General features: G+C 47.5%; 1 protein-coding gene across 1 annotated transcript in view; it reads left to right on the forward strand.

The window, feature by feature from the left end:
- The window catches only part of ARHGAP31 (Rho GTPase activating protein 31), a 207,781-nt gene extending 197,282 nt beyond the window's left edge, over nucleotides 1-10,499 (forward strand). Inside the window, exons 10-12 of the mRNA XM_063956769.1 lie at nucleotides 4,333-4,995; nucleotides 5,722-5,951; nucleotides 6,383-10,499. Coding sequence (XP_063812839.1) covers nucleotides 4,333-4,995; nucleotides 5,722-5,951; nucleotides 6,383-8,611 — 3,122 coding nt within the window. The 3' untranslated portion in view covers nucleotides 8,612-10,499. The remainder of the gene's footprint in view (nucleotides 1-4,332; nucleotides 4,996-5,721; nucleotides 5,952-6,382) is intronic.
- Nucleotides 10,500-20,024: the final 9,525 nt, after the last annotated feature.

Here is a 20,024-nt window from a genome sequence, read left to right on the forward strand (position 1 = left end):
GCCAGGAGAGGGTTATGGACTCGGCAGTGGACAGGTGATGCAGATTCCAAACGACACATGGAAGTTCTGCCTTATAAGGATAAGGAATTGTTCGGGGATGGTCTCTCGGACCTCGTTTCCACAGCAACAGCTGGGAAGTCTACATTTTTACCCCATGTTCCCTCACAACCAAAGAAAGCACCGTATTATCAGGTACAGTCCTTTCGGCCCAATAGGGGCAAGCGGGTTAAAGGCGCGTCCTTTCTGCCCAGAGGCAGAGGTAGAGGGAAAAAGCTGCAGCATACAGCCAGTTCCCAGGAGCAAAAGTCCTCCCCCGCTTCCTCTAAGTCCACAGCATGACGCTGGGGCTCCACAGGCGGAGCCAGGTGCGGTGGGGGCCCGTCTCAAACATTTCAGCAATCAGTGGGCTCGCTCACGGGTGGATCCCTGGATCCTTCAAGTAGTATCTCAGGGGTACAAACTGGAATTCGAGACGTCTCCCCCCCGCCGTTTCCTCAAATCTGCCTTGCCAACCACTCCCTCAGGCAGGGAGGCAGTGTTACAGGCAATTCAAAAGCTGTATTCACAACAAGTGATAGTAAAGGTGCTCCTACTTCAACAAGGAAGGGGTTACTATTCCACAATGTTTGTGGTACCGAAACCGGACAGTTCGGTGAGACCCATTTTAAATTTGAAATCCTTGAACACATATATAAAAAAATTCAAGTTCAAGATGGAATCACTCAGGGCGGGTATTGCAAGCCTGGACGAGGGAGATTACATGGTATCGCTGGACATCAAGGATGCTTACCTACATGTCCCCATTTACCATCCTCACCAGGAGTACCTCAGGTTTGTTGTACAAGATTGTCATTACCAATTCCAGACGTTGCAGTTCGGTCTCTCCACGGCTCCGAGGATCTTTACCAAGGTAATGGCGGAAATTATGATACTCCTTCGAAGGAAGGGAGTTTTAATTATCCCGTACTTGGACGATCTCCTGATAAAGGCGAGGTCCAGAGAGCAGTTGTTGGTAGGGGTAGCACTATCTCGGGAAGTGCTACAACAGCACGGCTGGATTCTAAACATTCCAAAGTCACAGCTGGTCCCTACGACACGCCTGCAGTTCCTAGGGATGGTTCTGGACACAGAACAGAGAAAAGTGTTTCTCCCGGAGGAGAAGGCCAAGGAGCTGTCATCTCTAGTCAGAGGCCTCCTAAAACCAAAACAGGTGTCGGTGCATCACTGCACGCGGATCCTGGGAAAGATGGTAGCTTCCTACGAAGCAATTCCATTCGGCAGGTTCCATGCAAGAACCTTTCAGTGGGACCTGTTGGACAAGTGGTCCGGATCGCATCTTCAGATGCATCGTCTGATAACCCTGTCTCCAAGGACAAGGGTGTCTCTGCTGTGGTGGCTGCAGAGTGCTCATCTTCAGGAGGGCCGCAGATTCGGCATACAGGACTGGGTCCTGGTGACCACGGATGCCAGCCTTCGAGGCTGGGGAGCAGTCACACAGGGAAGAAACTTCCAAGGACTGTGGTCAAGTCAGGAGACTTCCCTGCACATAAATATTCTGGAACTAAGGGCCATTTACAATGCCCTAAGTCAGGCAAAACCCCTGCTTCAAAATCAGCCGGTACTGATCCAGTCAGACAACATCACGGCGGTCGCCCATGTAAATCGACAGGGCGGCACGAGAAGCAGGACGGCGATGGCAGAAGCCACAAGGATTCTCCGATGGGCGGAAAATCACGTGTTAGCACTGTCAGCAGTGTTCATTCCGGGAGTGGACAACTGGGAAGCAGACTTCCTCAGCAGGCACGACCTCCACCCGGGAGAGTGGGGACTTCATCCAGAAGTCTTTCAAATGATTGTAAACCAGTGGGAAAAACCACAGGTGGACATGATGGCGTCCCGCCTAAGCAAAAAGCTAGAAAAATATTGCGCCAGGTCGAGAGACCCGCAGGCGATAGCTGTGGACGCTCTGGTAACACCGTTGGTGTACCGATCGGTTTATGTGTTCCCTCCTCTTCCTCTCATACCAAAGGTACTGAGGATAATAAGGAGAAGAGGAGTAAGAACTATACTCATTGTTCCGGATTGGCCAAGAAGAGCTTGGTACCCGGAACTTCAAGAAATGATGTCAGAGGACCCATGGCCTCTTCCGCTCAGACAGGACCTGCTGCAGCAGGGGCCCTGTCTGTTCCAAGACTTACCGCGGCTGCGTTTGACGGCATGGCGGTTGAACACCGGATCCTGAAGGAAAAGGGCATTCCGGAGGAAGTCATTCCTACGCTGATAAAAGCTAGGAAAGAAGTAACCGCAAACCATTATCACCGCATATGGCGAAAATATGTTGCGTGGTGTGAGGCCAGGAAGGCTCCAACGGAAGAATTTCAGCTGGGCCGATTCCTGCACTTCCTATAGTCAGGGGTGACTATGGGCCTTAAATTGGGTTCCATTAATGTCCAGATTTCGGCTCTATCGATTTTCTTCCAGAGAGAATTGGCTTCACTACCTGAAGTTCAGACTTTTGTTAAGGGAGTGCTGCATATTCAGCCCCCTTTTGTGCCTCCAGTGGCACCTTGGGATCTCAACGTGGTGTTGGATTTCCTAAAGTCACATTGGTTTGAGCCACTGAAAACCGTGGATTTGAAATATCTCACGTGGAAAGTGGTCATGTTGTTGGCCTTGGCTTCGGCCAGGCGTGTTTCAGAATTGGCGGCTTTGTCATGTAAAAGCCCTTATCTGATTTTCCATATGGATAGGGCAGAATTGAGGACTCGTCCCCAGTTTCTCCCCAAAGTGGTATCAGCTTTTCATCTGAACCAACCTATCGTGGTGCCTGCGGCTACAAATGACTTGGAGGCTTCCAAGTTGTTGGATGTAGTCAGGGCCCTGAAAATCTATGTGTCCAGGACGGCTGGAGTCAGGAAGACTGACTCGCTCTTTATCCTGTATGCGCCCAACAAGTTGGGTGCACCTGCTTCTAAGCAGACTATTGCTCGCTGGATCTGTAGTACGATTCAGCTTGCACATTCTGCGGCTGGACTGCCGCATCCTAAATCAGTGAAAGCCCATTCCACGAGGAAAGTGGGCTCTTCTTGGGCGGCTGCCCGAGGGGTCTCGGCTCTTCAACTTTGCCGAGCTGCAACTTGGTCAGGGGCAAACACGTTTGCAAAATTCTACAAATTTGATACCCTGGCTGAGGAGGACCTTGAGTTCTCTCATTCGGTGCTGCAAAGTCATCCGCACTCTCCCACCCGTTTGGGAGCTTTGGTATAATCCCCATGGTCCTTACGGAGTCCCCAGCATCCACTTAGGACGTTAGAGAAAATAAGAATTTACTCACCGGTAATTCTATTTCTCATAGTCCGTAGTGGATGCTGGGCGCCCGTCCCAAGTGCGGATTGTCTGCAATACTTGTATATAGTTATTGCTTAACTAAAGGGTTTTTGTTGAGCTATCTGTTGAGAGGCTCAGTTGTTATCATGCTGTTAACTGGGTATTGTATCACGAGTTATTCGGTGTGATTGGTGTGGCTGGTATGAGTCTTACCCGGGATTCAAAATCCTTCCTTATTGTGTCAGCTCTTCCGGGCACAGTATCCTAACTGAGGTCTGGAGGAGGGGCATAGAGGGAGGAGCCAGTGCACACCAGATAGTACCAAATCTTTCTTATAGAGTGCCCAGTCTCCTGCGGAGCCCGTCTATTCCCCATGGTCCTTACGGAGTCCCCAGCATCCACTACGGACTATGAGAAATAGAATTACCGGTGAGTAAATTCTTATTTTTACTAAAAGCCCAGACTCTCCCGTTTATCACTTTGCCAGTGCTTCTATCACAATACTTATTGGGTATGTACTTACAAATGTACTTATAAATGTAAGTACAAAAGTATTGCAAAGTACAGCTCTCCCGCTAAGAGCTGTCCTTTGCAATGACTGGACTTCTGGGTTTAGGACCTAGGAGTCCATATGCGCTTACCCAGAGTGACATGGTGGCCACGGGGGGTGCTGGGAGGGATCCAATTGGATCCCTCTCAGGGGGAAATGCGAAGAGAAGCCCATAGGTTTCTATTGGGTAACGCTACTCATCTATCTATCTACAGTATCTATCTATGCACACCTACACACCGAGTGAGATCTGACATCCAACCAGATGTTATAACGGAAACTAGTTAAATTCCCCTATGGGCTGGCATCAGCAGTTGTATCAGTCAGTGTCTTGGACTCACTGCAGTGTGCCAGTCTCACCTGCTACCAGGTTTCAGTTGAGTAGGATAGCTTAGGAAACCATGACCATCCTGACAACAAGAAAGTACATTATCATTTTGTGTCTCCTGAAGCAGGTGAGGACGAGAAAGTGAGCCGATTCAAGAGGTCCGTGGCCACCGGTGGCTTCTTCATACCGGTCCTTAAATCACGTGCCACGGGGACTGGTAGCACTTATGATGTCAGCAAGCATGACAGCGAGTGGGACAGTGAAGAAGTAGCTGGCGCTACAGGAGGCTCCAGTCAGGATAAAAGTACCCTCAAAACCTCTCAGCTGAAGCCACCACCTGAACAAATGAAAGTTTTCCGAATCGGTGATGATCTAGAAAATGAGCAGAGCTCTCCAAAAGGAAGGAAGATGTTTTATACTACTAGCGATGGTCCGGCCAAATCCAGCTTCCCCGGGAGCCTATTTCCTTTAGAAGCTTCTCCGAGACACCAACGGAGAGCTTTGAACATCTCTGAACCATTTGCCGTATCTGTTCCCCTGCGGGTGTCGGCCGTCATTAGTGCTAATAGTACTCCCTGCAGAGGCAGTTCCAAGGAGCGCCACCATCTCTCTAGCCTTGAAGAGTTACCACTACTGGAACCCGATCCAGGAGTCAAGTCCCTAGCTGCAGAGTCAAATAGCAGAACCGGTCTTAAAGCAGGAGCTCGTCCTACTGATATAACTGAACATATGAAGGTACATGAGCCGCGGAGACCTTGTCTGAAAGATCTCAGCCCAGACTTTTTTGAAGGTAAAAAGGATAACTAACGCATTCAAGTAATGTATTGTGTTTTATGGGGTTTGTTTGATCAGAATTATTGGTTAAGGAATTAATGAAACACAATCGTATATAAAGTTATTATGTGTGGGGTAAATAATTGTAGGGTAGGGCTTAATAATCAATGTTATAAAGATAAAGTGTTACGGTTTATATTCGTCTTGCTTGAATTCAGGTATATGTGATCAGTGTGCAGGTCACTGATGGTTCTACAAGAGATTGGCACAGTTGTCAAGGGTCCAAAGTTTTTGAGGGGCAACTTAAGCACTGTGGGTGGTATGTAATGTATCAAACCTTGGAGAGAGAGAGAGAGAGAAAGTGAAGAGCTTCTGTCATTAATCTAGCATAGTTTTTGAAATTACTAAAGCAGATAGGTGACTTTGGGCAACTGCTCTACTTTATCTCTCTCTAAGGCTTGATGCATCCCGCCATTGTGTTTGAACTAATAAATGTGTGTGTGTGTGTGTGTGTGTGTGTGTGGGGGGGGGGGGGGTGCACTGTCTGAGAGGTGGAAAGGTGTTGGATTGGGATGGAGCACCAGTGCAAGCGATGGACCGGTGGACAGGTCTCACATTACATCTCTTCTTCCATGTACTTAATTATCCAAGCAGTCAGGTCTATAGATAACCTTACCAATGGATAGATAACAACAATACCCTCCCAATGCTCTCTCATTTCTGCATTTTCATGTGTTCACAGAAGATGACAGAACGCTGACGCTCAAGGAAATTTTGTTGGAAATGTCCCAATTACCTGACTTACTGCCCAGCTCCGCAGCAGAAAGAAAGCCGGCTGATCTTACATTGATGTATGTCAGTGAGCTACCTCAAGTCACAGACTTGGAGCCTAACAGCCCAGAAGTAGCCCCAACAAAGTCACCAGACAGGACTCCGATCAATAACCTGGACAATCTATCCGCCAATAGCCAGGTATGGACACATGCAATGTCTTTCACCTCCCTGTGACTTCACTGGGAATTTCACCATAGATGAGACTGGTACTTCATTTTATTATTTTATTATTTGCCTTTTTATGAACACTTTGCACAAAATGCCAGATCTTCTGATAATAGTATAACCACTCTGCAAGGCAATGGAAGTCTAAAAGTGTTTTAACTTAATGTTGACCTAAACCACGACCTTGGACCATTTGGGAATGAGCAGTTTCTTTGACGTTGTACCACAGTTCCACATTTACCTGAAAGTTTTGTCACAAGATATCCATTTTCTTGGCATGAGTGTTTAATTTTCAGACCTTTGTTTAGAAAAAAAAATTATATAGAAGATTTATAGCTTTTATTATTTTATTGTGTAGCTATTTTTTAATATTCTGTTGTTATTTCCCTCTTATTTCTGTTAAGGAGGACGATGAGTCTGTCACTCTTCTGGACCCAGTTTGGTCAAACATACAAGATGAGCTGAAGATCATCGAGTCTGAAGAAGAGCTTGCTGTACATTCGGAAAGTGCCTCAGAATCCAAGAGAGCCCCATCACCGCCTACTCCGAATAAGAATTCTGTAAAAACAAATGACTCTTCTGATGGAACATCTGGACTGTATGAAGAAAAAAATACTTTAGACTCTTTGGCAGTGGCCACTGGTGGCATCCGAGAGGACAGCAGAAACCAAAAAGATGACTCAATTCCTCCAATTGCGACAGAACTGGAAAATGGCAACGCCCTACCTCAAGAGGCCCATCAATGCACAGAGCAAGATGAAGCGATTATTGATAGACAGGATTCACAGTTAAATCCCAACACACCCGTTGAAGATTCCAGTGCTGAATACCCAAAGCTTCCACCCATTGAAGTAGACAGCAAGGATTCAGGACTAAAAAAAGAAGAAACTCAAACAGAAGGCGATAACTTGCAAGTAAGTGTAGATTTAGAAAGAGTAGAGGACTTGGAAAATAAGCCAGTTGAGAGAAAATCAAGCGAGTCTCTAGAGAATGATGATGAACCTGGAGCGGAAAGTGCGCAACCCTTTGAGCTGGAAGAATTGGAAGACCACCACTGGGTAACAAGCCCACTGCACTCTCCAAAATTAAAGAATATTCTAGAGAAGGAGGAGGCAGAAATACAGCCAAAAAGAAGAGGAACCACAGGGAATTTGTATAAAAAGCCAGAGTTCACACGTAGTCTATCTCTTGACAGCAAAGACACTCGAACAAGTCAGTGGACGATGAAACTTGCTGGAATTAAGGCAGATGGGAGTTATTATATAAGATCAAGGACTGATTATCTATTTAACCAAAAGTTACAAAGTGAATCCAGGCAGATTGTATCCAACCTGCCCGAAGTCCCTGTGCTTGGAATAGATATTGATTTCTGTTCTAAAACTGAGACCATCGAGAGGACATCACATACTGAACCTGTGGTAAAACGTTCATGGATGAAGGCCAGTGAGTTTGTAACTCCTAATGCCACACCACCTGCACTGCTGCTTGTAACCCCTAATGCCACACCACCTGCACTGCCGCTAAATTCCAAACATATTTTGCCTAATGTCCAGGAGCTAAACACTTCCACCAATGTTTGTGATCTAGCTCAGCCAAAGGAGAACAGAATTATTGACATTGAGGATAAGTCTGAGAAGCCAAAAATTCAACCATCATCATTGAGCGTAGATTCAGCACCCACGCCAGGGGACATTTTTACATTTGAAAGTGCATCAGCTCCCGGTCCTGTTGAGGTAACAGGTCATCAGGTCCATCATTCAAGTACAGAAACAACACTATCATTGCACAACCGATCGCAAAGCCTGAATCAGAAACCAAACCAAAGCACCGACTTGGATTACACATTGACAAGTCACACTCCAACAGGTCGCCGAAATTCAGCTCCTGTGAGTGTTTCGGCAGTTAGGGCTTCTTTCATGATAAAAATGTGCCAAGCCAAGGCTGTGCCAGTGATACCACCAAAAGTCCAGTATACTCAGATACCACAGCCATTACAGACAGTAAATACAGAGTCTGATGTTCCTCTGCTGGAGAATACAGATGTCGGGAATGAGCCTGATTCGGCTCCAAAGCCAATTTTGCCCCCAATTACGGGACTTAACAACATTCCACAGAGCCCGAAGACAGAGATTGAGGCTGTGGAGGAAAAGGAGAATAGTGATCCAGTTTCTGTAGACACTTCCTACCATTCCATTTTGAACTCTTCCAATGACAGTAACCATGGTGTTCCTCAAGATGCTCCGGTCCTCCGGAGGAAGCGAACTTCAGATGGGGAAGCTTCTGGGGACACGCCTTTGTCATCCAAAATGGAACGACCTTCTGGACTTTCAAAGTCTTCCTTTAGGTCCAGGCCAGGAAGGCCTCAAAGTCTCATCCTGTTTAGCCCACCCTTCCCAGTTATGGACCACCCCTCAGTTGACTCGAGAATGTTTCTAGCACCCATTAAAAGCCCATCTCAGACCACCTCCCAAGAATCCACATATGAAAGCCAGAGGACAGATGGGGTTATTCTCAGGAGTAAGATGACAATCCCCAAAAACGGTCAAAGACTAGAGACCTCCACAAGTTGTTTCTACCAACCACAACGGAGATCTGTCATCTTGGACAGTCGGAGTGGTAGGCAGATTGAATAGCAGCTACAGAGGGGGATTCAGTGCAATCCCACTCGTATAAAATGCTAAAAGGATCTATGCACTATAGGAAAAATCAGTTGTCTTGGGAACGTTTTACTCTCGCTGATCCAACTGTAGATCATGCAAAGATAATCATTTTTCTAGGTCAACCTGTATGTTATAAAGAATTGTGCACAATGACAATGAAACACCTCTAGAGACTTAAGAGATATCCAGTGTTTAAGATGTCAGTTCCTTCCCTGTTAACCTATTTCTTTACCTCTTGGGGATTATATATATTTTTCTAATACATTAACAGTAATGTATTGCTGCAGTGCAGCTTGCATACTTAGACTAATCAGGAGACGGTAAAGATTTGTTACAGACAAGTTTTTACATTCAGGTGTAAATTAGCGCCGCCCTTGTGGAGCAGGTGTTTTGCATCAGTGTATGTATAAAGTGTTAATGGCACAGATGTACATTTTAAAGCCGGCGTTTGTACCAAGAGCCAATGCTCGTACCGGCTGTCGACAACAAAAATAGAATTTAAATTGGAAACTCGACAGCACTTTGCAAAATACCTACAATGCAAAACCTCTGTCAAATAATCCAATTTCAAGTGCACCTATTGGCTACGGACAGTGGAGGCAGACAATTTGGGCCTTCGGATCTTGCAAAAGCATGCAGAAGGCATTTGCATTTTAGTTACACGGATATCCCTGGTTGCCCGTGAATTGCGGCTGCATTCTCATGAATATTGGGTCCAGCCCACAAAATTACTGCCGTCATCGTGCGTAGGCACCAGGCGCACTTTAATCAGAGCAACTATTGTTTATTTTATTTTTTTATAATTAAGTAAACATTTTATATGCAATTAGGTTCATATGAAAGACTATTGTATATTATATTATACTATAATTATAAGCTTTTGTCAACCGTTAGCTCCGCCTTACAGCTGTATTTAACATGATGCTTTCTGCAAGAGAAACCTCTTTAAAGTTAGGCGAGCTATGTCGATTTTGAGGGTTGTAGTTGGTCAGAGGGGTTTCCACCTGCAGATGAGTTTGATTTAATGGCTTGTGCACTCAGGCAACTTTTACTAAAGCCATGTCTTTAATCCATGCCAACTAAAAATGTTTGTGTTGGCCTTGGTTACGACGCAGTGCTGCTTCCATACAGTTGTATTTAAGGTAGAGAGCGCTGTGTTGTGTGATGATATAAATACATGGCTGAAAAGCACAGATTGAAGCCAGAAAGACCAAGCCAAGCAATTAAAGTTATCTGTAAATGAAAACCTCCCTTTACCATTGAAGTTGAGCTCTCTCCGGTGTTGTGTTGTGACAGACCAGACGTTTATAAAGAGTAAAACAATTGCCACTAATATAATGGTGGAGTGGGGATCGGCTGTATTATATGTACACAGGTAAAATAAGTATACTGTCTGCGCTGTGTAACTATTTGTGATATATCTAAGCAGTGTTTCTGAAACGTACTTGTACAATAATATAAATATGAAGAATATAATTAAATCTATATAAGTGGAAGTGGGGCAGTGAAGAAGACCCTTTAATACCTGACCAGAAGTCTTGCAGAAAGAGGTGCTAATTTAATTTTTTTTTTTTTTTTTTAAATCTTTCACATTCTAATAAAACTGGAATCTATAAATGTAGTATTGAAATGTTCTCCAGGTGTGGGGGGCACGTACCCCACCGCTTGGGCACTGAGGGGTTAAATTGCCCCCCGTCCTGCTTAGGTGGGTGGTGAATATTGATGCGGCTGTTGGTGGTTCCGGCAGTTGTTTGCTGTTTGTTTCATGTACTTTCTAGTCCAGTTTTTTTTTTTTACTGCAGTTTGTTCTTGAAAATAAAATCATTTTTATAAAAAATAAAATAAAAATGGATTTAATTGGTCTGATGAATGAAGATACTTTGAAGACTGCCCTCATCATGTAAAGGATTAGTATATATCCATCTTGTAAATGAGAATGTCTGTTGTGATGCGGTTTTCACTATTGTGCAGGTAATTTTCCCAGGTAGGTTTAAGGCCTAATATCATCACGATCGGTCGTCAGGGGTGCTGTGGCCGGGGCTACATGGAGAGAGGTCCCCTGCACTGCTCTTGGCAGCGACTGGTGTACGCGCCTCAATAGCGAGCAATCGGAACATTGCGGCATGTTTACTGTGTACAGTGACAGACTTATTCGTAGGTAAGCATTGTTAATTTGTGCTTCTTTGGACTGACGTCTATAAATGTAGGTCAAATCAATACATTTTTTCATGTATAGCACATTTTCCCAACACCCTCCACCCAAACCTATACATTACCAAAATCCGAAAACCCTAGGTAACCGAATTCTGCTATCACCTGAGGAAGGAATACTTAAGTTAGTTACATCATAAACCTTAGAGCCCCATATGACCTGATTCCTGCGAGAAACGCCCTCCCACACAGGTTACATCCAATGGGAGGCTCTGCCCTTTGGCTGCTGCGTGTTCCCAGAGCAGGGTTAACAATCGGGCTGATAGAGCTGCAGCTCCAGGTCCACACCCTAAAATAGGCTCACTGCATCTGCAGCAACACACCCTCCAACAATTTACACCTAAAAATCGCTACAAATTCGAAGAGGGGCGTGGCCACGGGTAAAGGGGCATTGCCACGCCCCTTTTCCTATACCTTGAATGGAAGTTTGGAGAGCCAAAAATCGGTACAGACCATAAAAAAAAGTTACTGTACCTGCCAAAAAGGTGCAGCTGGAGGGTATGCCACTGCATCTGCAGCAAGTCTCTGCACTGTAGATAGGGGGAAAAAAATGTATTTTACTGCAGCGTCCTATGTCCTGCTACCAGTCCGCCTGCCCCCTCCACCATCAACAATCCCCACTCCCTAGCCGCGGCGCAGGTGGAACAGAAGCTGCTGCGGCCAGCGGCATAGATGTGTATGAAAGCGGCGCAGCGGAAGGCTTTCATAGCCCTCCCTGCGCCGCATGCTCTCTGAGCCCCGGAGCCTCCTCTGCATCTGATGTTACAGAAGTGCCTCCCCGCCACAGCCGCGCCCAGATCCCCAGAGGCCCTGACTCCGCAACACAGCACCTAGGCTGCCGGCCTGGAAGCCCCGAGATGGCTAATGTAAGGGATAGAGCGGGTGATATCGCGGAGGGTAATGTCTGGACGCTGAACCAATGTAATAGGTGACAGTGCTGTGCAGTGCAGTGGGTGTGTAGGGTCACTGACACTGCACAGCACTCTCACCTTTTACATTGATCAGCCAGTCAGTCAGTTCTGCCAGCCAGTCACTATTGTTATCATCAGTGTCCCAACGCGCCGCATTACAGGGAAGTATACGCACTAAATAAACTACAGCTCCCAGCAGCCCTTAGCGCCAAAGCATTCCGGCAGTAAGGGCTGCTGGGAGCTGTAGTTTATTGAGTGCATCTTCTTCCCTGTAATGCGGTGCGTTGGGACTCCGACGCTAACACTAGCGACTGGCTGCTGTGCGAGTCTCTGGGAGAGCCACTGCCAAAGGGATGACAGCAGCTTAGCTGCTTCCAGGAGGAGAAGCATTACCCACCCCACCCCCACTCGCAGTACCTCAGGTTCCCATCCGCGGCAGCCCCACACACACCCCTCCTCCACCACCCGCTGTGGCTCCGGACCCCCTCCCTCACCCGCAGCACCCCCGCACCTCCACCACCCGCGGCACCCACGCAACCGCTCCTCCCCCACCCGTGCTCTGGACCCCACCCACGCACCCGCCCCTCCCCCACCCGTGGCACCAGCCCCTCCCGAACCCGTGGCACCCCCGCGACCACCCCTTGCACGCCCACGAGTGCCCGTAGGGCACGATGATTCACCTAGTATGTATGTATATACACTGCTCAAAAAAATAAAGGGAACACTTAAACAACACAATGTAACTCCAAGTCAATCACACTTCTGTGAAATCAAACTGTCCACTTAGGAAGCAACACTGATTGACAATCAATTTCACATGCTGTTGTGCAAATGGAATAGACAACAGGTGAAAATTATAGGCAATTAGCAAGACACCCCCAATAAAGGAGTTGTTCTGCAGGTGGTGACCACAGACCACTTCTCAGCTCCTATGCTTTCTGGCTGATGTTTTGGTCACTTTTGAAAGCTGGTGGTGCTTTCACTCTAGTGGTAGCATGAGACGGAGTCTACAACCCACACAAGTGGCTCAGGTAGTGCAGCTCATCCAGGATGGCACATCAATGCGAGCTGTGGCAAGAAGGTTTGCTGTGTCTGTCAGCGTAGTGTCCAGAGCATGGAGGCGCTACCAGGAGACAGGCCAGTACATCAGGAGAGGTGGAGGAGGCCGTAGGAGGGCAACAACCCAGCAGCAGGACCGCTACCTCCGCCTTTGTGCAAGGAGGAACAGTAGGAGCACTGCCAGAGCCCTGCAAAATGACCTCCAGCAAGCCACAAATGTGCATGTGTCTACTCAAACGATCAGAAACAGACTCCATGAGGGTGGTATGAGGGCCCGACGTCCACAGGTGGTGGTTGTGCTTACAGCCCAACACCGTGCAGGACGTTTGGCATTTGCCAGAGAACACCAAGATTGGCAAATTCGCCACTGGCGCCCTGTGCTCTTCACAGATGAAAGCAGGTTCTCACTGAGCACATGTGACAGAGTCTGGAGACGCCAAGGAGAACGTTCTGCTGCCTGCAACATCCTTCAGCATGACCGGTTTGGCAGTGGGTCAGTAATGGTGTGGGGTGTCATTTCTTTGGGGGGCCGCACAGCCCTCCATGTGCTCGCCAGAGGTAGCCTGACTGCCATTAGGTACAGAGATGAGATCCTCAGACCCCTTGTGAGACCATATGCTGGTGCGGTTGGCCCTGGGTTCCTCCTAATGCAAGACAATGCTAGACCTCATGTGGCTGGAGTGTGTCAGCAGTTCCTGCAAGATGAAGGCATTGATGCTATGGACTGGCCCGCCCATTCCCCAGACCTGAATCCAATTGAGCACATCTGGGACATCATGTCTCGCTCCATCCACCAACGCCACGTTACACCACAGACTGTCCAGAAGTTGGCGGATGCTTTAGTCCAGGTCTGGGAGGAGATCCCTCAGGAGACCATCCGCCACCTCATCAGGAGCATGCCCAGGCATTGTAGGGAGGTCATACAGGCAGTGGAGGCCACGCACACTACTGAGCCTCATTTTGACTTGTTTTAAGGACATTACATCAAAGTTGGATCAGCCTGTAGTGTGTTTTTCCACTTTAATTTTGAGTGTGACTCCAAATCCAGACCTCCATGGGTTAATAAATTTGATTTCCATTGATAATTTTTGTGTGATTTTGTTGTCAGTAAAGAACAAAGTATTTAATAAGAATATTTCATTCATTCAGATCTAGGATGTGTTATTTTAGTGTTCCCTTTATTTTTTTGAGCAGTATATATATATATATATATATATATATATATATCATATATATATATATATCTTTCTGCACTGCACTTGCACGCTCACAATCATCATACCACAACATGTACCTGTAAATGTTCCACACCTTCCTAAAACTTTTGTACAATATTGTATATGCTGTGTATACACAGTGTAGATAGATAGATAGATAGATAGATAGATAGATAGATAGATAGATAGATAGATAGATAGATAGGACGGACAGTACTGTGCAAAAGTTTTCGGGTGAGGAAAAATGCTGCAAAGTGAGAATGTTTAAAAAATAGAAGTGTTAATAGTTTTTCTCTTACGTCCTAGAGGATACTGGTGTCCACATTTGTACCATGGGGATGTACCAAAGCTCCCAAACCGGGTGGGAGAGTGCTGAGGTTCCTGCAGAACTGATTGACCAAACGGAAGGTCCTCAGAGGCCAAAGTATCGAACTTGTAGAACTTAGCAAACGTGTTCGAACCCGACCAAGTAGACGTGTCCACTAGGAGCCTTGGGCACTTTAAGAAATCAATAGTGTGGGCTGGCTATGCCCTTCCTACCAGACTCAGTTTAGAAAATGTGCCCGGAGGAGCCGGTCACAGCTAGTGGAGCTCCTGAGTTTTCTACATTTATTTTGTATGTTTGTTATTTTCAGACAAGGCTGGTTGGCAACAGCCTGTCTGCTTCGTGGGACTTAGGGGGGAGAACGGCCCAACTTCCTAAAGAGTTAATGGTCCCGTTTCTCCGCTGACAGGACACTGAGCTCCTGAGGGAGTCATTCGCAAGCCCCACCACAGCGAACGTACAGACCCGCAGCACGCCGCCACCCCTAACAGAGCCAGAAGATAGAAGAGTGGTGAGTACATCGCAGGCATCTCGTTTAGTGGGTCGCCGGCAGGAATGGCTGCACAAGGATAGGAGCGCAGCGCTGAGGCAGGCTGCGCTCCAGGGGGCACAGGAGGTCATACACATAAGTGGGTCCCGCTGTGAGGGGCGCGCTGAGCCACCAATGATTACCCACACTGGCCAACAGACCTAACAAGGGTTTTAATACTCTGTTAGGCACACTTAATACCTCAGGCCAGTATAAAAAAAATGGGAAGCCGCGCGCCATAATGGTGGCGGGGCTTCACTATGAGCGGATCCAGCAGCTCACCAGCGCCATTTTCCCTCTGCAGCTTACACTGACAGGAATCACAGAGAAGCGCAGCTCCTCCACACTGACTCCAAGTCTCTTCAGCGGTACCAGGGGGTCTTAGAAGGGGGGGGAGTGTTGTGGTATACTAAGCCCTCTTAGGAGACTTAGTGTGGCGACCCAGCTGAGTTTTTACTTGGCTACAAGGGCGCTGTGTGGCTGGCTCCATTATCTGTGTCTCCCTACGGGCTCTGTGTGGGTTAAACTGTGTTTTCCCCTTCTCTGTGTGGGTGGGTGTGTCCCCCTTCATGTTACCATGTCCAGGGACTGTGTTTCCTGCACAGCAGAGTGTCTGTCCTCCCCCGCAGACTCTCTACCGTGTACCCAGGATAGTGCACATTCTCAGGCTAGTGGGTCAGAACCCCCATGGTTAGATTCCATTAAGGGGATGATATCCAATATTTCGACTAAATTATCCCATACTGAGAAAGAGACGCAATTCTTAAGGCAGTCTATGGATGCCCTGATAAATAGAGATTCAGTTCTCATACCAGCGTCTCAGACCCCCGCCATTTGCCCACAAAAGCGTTCTCTGGCCCAGCTCATGCAGGCTGATACTGATGACGATACATCAGACCCAGAGGAGGGTGAAGTGGATGTGAGTGGGAGGGATGCAGTCCTGTCACAAGGAGTAGAAGCTATCAGAAATGTCCTGCACATTCCTGACTGGGTGGCGGAGGTAGAGGAGGAATCTTATTTAAATGTAAAAAACAAATCCTCAGCAACTTTTCCTGCATCTAAGGAATTGAATGCCCTGTTTGAAGAAACTTGGGCTAATCCTGACATAAAATTTCAGATCCCTAAAAGATTAATTACATCCTTTCCCTTTCCTCTGGAAGATAGAAAGAAATGGGAAAACCCGCCAATTGTGGACACATCGGTGTCTAGGTTGTCACGTAAGATAGTCTTACCTGTTCCTGGGGCAGCATCCTTAAAGGACACGGCTGACCGCAAGATTGAAACCACTCTCAAATCTTTATATACTGCTGCTGAAGTGGCCCAGAGACCCACTATTGCTTGTGCTTGGATCACTAAGGCCATTGCTAAATGGTCAGGTAATCTAATTGACGGGTTAGTTTCCTTGTCCAGGGAGGAGATCAATTTACTCCTACAGCATATTCAAGACTCTGCCAACTTTATGGTGGAGGCCATAAAGGAAATTGGTTTGCTCAGCGCACGCACCACTGCAATGGCAGTGTCAGCACGCAGGGGCTTGTGGCTACGCCAGTGGACTGTGGATGCGGAATCCAGAAGAGGCTTGGAAAGCCTACCATTCACAGGTGAGGCCCTTTTTGGAGATGAACTGGATAAGTGGATATCCAAGGCTACGGCTGGTAAGTCTACATACCTTCCTTTCGCAGCACTCCCAGCTAGGAAAACCTACTCTGCTCCAACTCTGCAGTCCTTTCGGACAGCGAAATTTAAAGGCAAACCCAAAGGTTCTTCCACAGCCTTCAAAGGCAATAAAAGTAAACCCAGAAAACCAGCAACTGCAGGTTCTCAGGAACAGACCTCCGGATCTGCTTCCTCAAAGCCTTCAGCATGACGGTGGACTGCACTGCCTGGAAGACAATCAGGTGGGAGCCCAGTTACGTTGTTTCAGTCACATTTGGGCAACATCTTGCCAGGATCCCTGGGTAGAAGACCTTATCACCCAGGGATACAGACTGGAGTTTCAGGAACTCCCACCTCACAGATTCTTCAAATCAGGCTTACCAGCTTCTCCAGAAGCAAGTATGACCTTACAGGCAGCCATTCAAAAACTGGTACAAACTCAGGTCATTGTCCCAGTTCCACCTCAACTACAAAAAATGGGTTATTACTCCAACCTGTTTGTGGTACCGAAACCGGATGGTTCGGTAAGGCCCATTTTAAACCTCAAATCACTGAACCCGTACTTGCGGGTGTTCGAGTTCAAGATGGAGTCTCAGAGAGCGGTGATATTAGGTCTGGAGGAAGGGGGATTTCTGGTGTCTCTGGACATCAAGGATGTGTACCTACATATTCCGATTTGGCCGCCTTATCAGGCTTATCTAAGGATTACAGAACTGTCACTACCAGTTCCAGGCCCTGCTATTTGGCTTCTCCACAGCACCGAGGGTATTCAACAAGGTAATGGCAGAGATGATGTTTCTCCTCCGCAAACAGGAAGTGAACATAATACCTTTCCTGGACGACCTGCTGATAAAAGCACCATCCAGGGAGAGGTTGATGGACAGCATCGTCCTCTCAACCTGACTACTTCAGGATCATGGGTGGACTCTGAACCTACCAAAATCCCAACTGGAACCGCCACGGAGGCTACTGTTTCTGGGGATGATACTGGATACGGAGCAGAAGGTATTCCTTCCGTTGGAAAAGGCATTGATAATCCAGTCGATGGTGCGGGATGTTCTAAAACTATCCCGGATATCGGTGCATCTATGCATTCGCCTTCTGGGGAAGATGGTGGCCTCTTACGAGGCTCTGTAGTACGGAAGATTTCATGCGAGGCCCTTCCTGCTGGATCTGTTGGACAAATGGTCCGGATCGCATCTTCACATGCACCAGAGGATACGTCTGTCGCCAAAAGCCAGGATTTCTCTTCTGTGGTGGCTTCAGACTTCTCACCTGACCGAGGGTCGAAGGTTCGGGATTCAAAATTGGATTCTGCTAACCACAGACGCAAGCCTCAGAGGTTGGGTAGCAGTCATCCAGGGGGAACAGTTCCAAGGAAAATGGTCAAGTCAGGAAACCATTCTTCCGATCAACGTTCTAGAGCTAAGGGCCATAAACAATGCCCTTCTACAGGCATCACATCTTCTTCAAGATCATGCCATTCAAGTTCAGTCGGACAATGTGACGGTAGTAACGTACATAAACCGACAGGGCCAAACGAAGAGCAGTGCGGCAATGTCAGAGGTAACAAGAATTCTCCTCTGGGCAGAAAGACACGTGGTGGCGCTATCGGCAATCTTCATTCCGGGAATAGACAACCGGGAAGCGGACTTCCACAGCAGACACGACCTCCACCCAGGAGAGTGGGGCCTTCACCCGCAGTTGTTCGAGTCCTTAACACGTCGGTGGGGAATTCCACAGATAGTCATGATGGCCTCTCGTCTCAACAAGAAGCTAAAGCAGTATTGTTCCAGGTTGAGGGACCCACAAGCAGGGGCAGTGGACGCTTTGGTGACTCCATGGGTCTGCCAGATGGTTTACGTGTTTCCATCTCTTCCATTGATCCCAAGAATTCTCAAAAGAATAAAAAGGGAAAAGGTTCAAGCAATTCTCATTGCTCCAAATTGGCCAAGAAGGGCCTGGTACGCGGATCTACTGAAGATGCACCTAGAGGACCCGTGGCCTCTGCCTCTTTGAGAGGATCTTCTGCAACAGGGGCCATTCATCTATCAAGACTGACCACGGCTACGTTTGACGGCATGGAAGTTGAGCATCAAATTCTAGCCCAGAAAGGCATTCCGGACAAGGTTATTCCAACCCTGGTCCAAGTCAGGAAAGGGGTTACGTCTAAACATTACCACCGTATTTGGAAAAAAAATATGTCTAGTGGTGTGAAAACAGGATATTTCCTGCAGTGGAATTACAACTGGGACGTTTTTCTACTAGGTCGGTGGGTTCTTCCTGGGCGGCTGCCCAGGGTGTCTCGGCTTTACAGCTCTGCCAAGCAGCTACTTGGTTGGGTTCGAACACGTTTGCTAAGTTCTACAAGTTCGATACTTTGGCCTCTGAGGACCTTCCGTTTGGTCAATCAGTTCTGCAGGAACCTCAGCACTCTCCCACCCGGTTTGGGAGCTTTGGTACATCCCCATGGTACTAATGTGGACCCCAGTATCCTCTAGGACGTAAGAGAAAATAGGATTTTAATTACCTACCGGCAGTGCTTAAAGTGGTCCTAGAGAGGTGGTGGAACTCACCTGCCCTCCCCCCGGCACCCATGCAATAAAAGTATTGCGCGCGCCCCCAAAAAGGAGCGTGGTCTCAAAATGAATGGGCCGTGGTCACACAATAGTAATAATGCCCACAGTAGTAGCACCCCTAATACACATAATGCCCACAGTAGTAGCACCCCGTAATACACAATGCCCACAGCAGTAGCGCCCCTTTTACAATGACCACAGTAGTAGTGCTCCTTATGCAATGTCCACTGTACTGGTAGTGCCCCTTATATAGAGCCCATAGTAGTGGTGCCCCTTATGCAATGCCCCCAGTAGTAGTGCCCCTTATGTCCCCAGTAGTGATGACCCTTATGAAGTGCCCCCTTTACAATGCCCTCATTAGTAGTGCCCCCATTTGTAATGCCCTTAATGGTAATGCCCCTGTGTAGTATTGCCCCCAATATTAATGTTGCCTGTAGTAATGCCCACAGTTGTTTAGCCCCAGTAGTTATGACCCCAGTAGTTTAGCCCCCAGTAGTAATACCCCTGCAGTTATGACCCCAGTAGTTTACCCCCACTTTAGTTTAACCTCCCAGTGGTAATGCCCCCAGTAGTTTAGCCCCATGTAGTTTAGCCCCTGCAGTTATGCCCCCAGTAGTTTAGCCCCATGTAGTATGCCCCAAGTAGGAATGCCCCCAGTAGTTTAGCCCCTGTAGTTATGCCCCCCTATAGTTTAGCCCCCAGTAGTAATGTGCCCCTGTAGTTATGCCCCCAGTAGTAATGCACCCCTGTAGTTATGCCCCAAGTAGTTTGCCCCCTAGTAGTTTGCCCCCAGTAGTTAGCCGCATATACTGTAGCTTGCCCCCAGTAGTTAGCCCCCTGTAGCTTGCCCCAAGTAGTAATGCCCCTGTAGTTATGCCCCCAGTAGTAATGTGCCCCTA

Source organism: Pseudophryne corroboree, chromosome 2 (genome assembly GCF_028390025.1).
Source record: "Pseudophryne corroboree isolate aPseCor3 chromosome 2, aPseCor3.hap2, whole genome shotgun sequence".
Taxonomy (NCBI): domain Eukaryota; kingdom Metazoa; phylum Chordata; class Amphibia; order Anura; family Myobatrachidae; genus Pseudophryne; species Pseudophryne corroboree.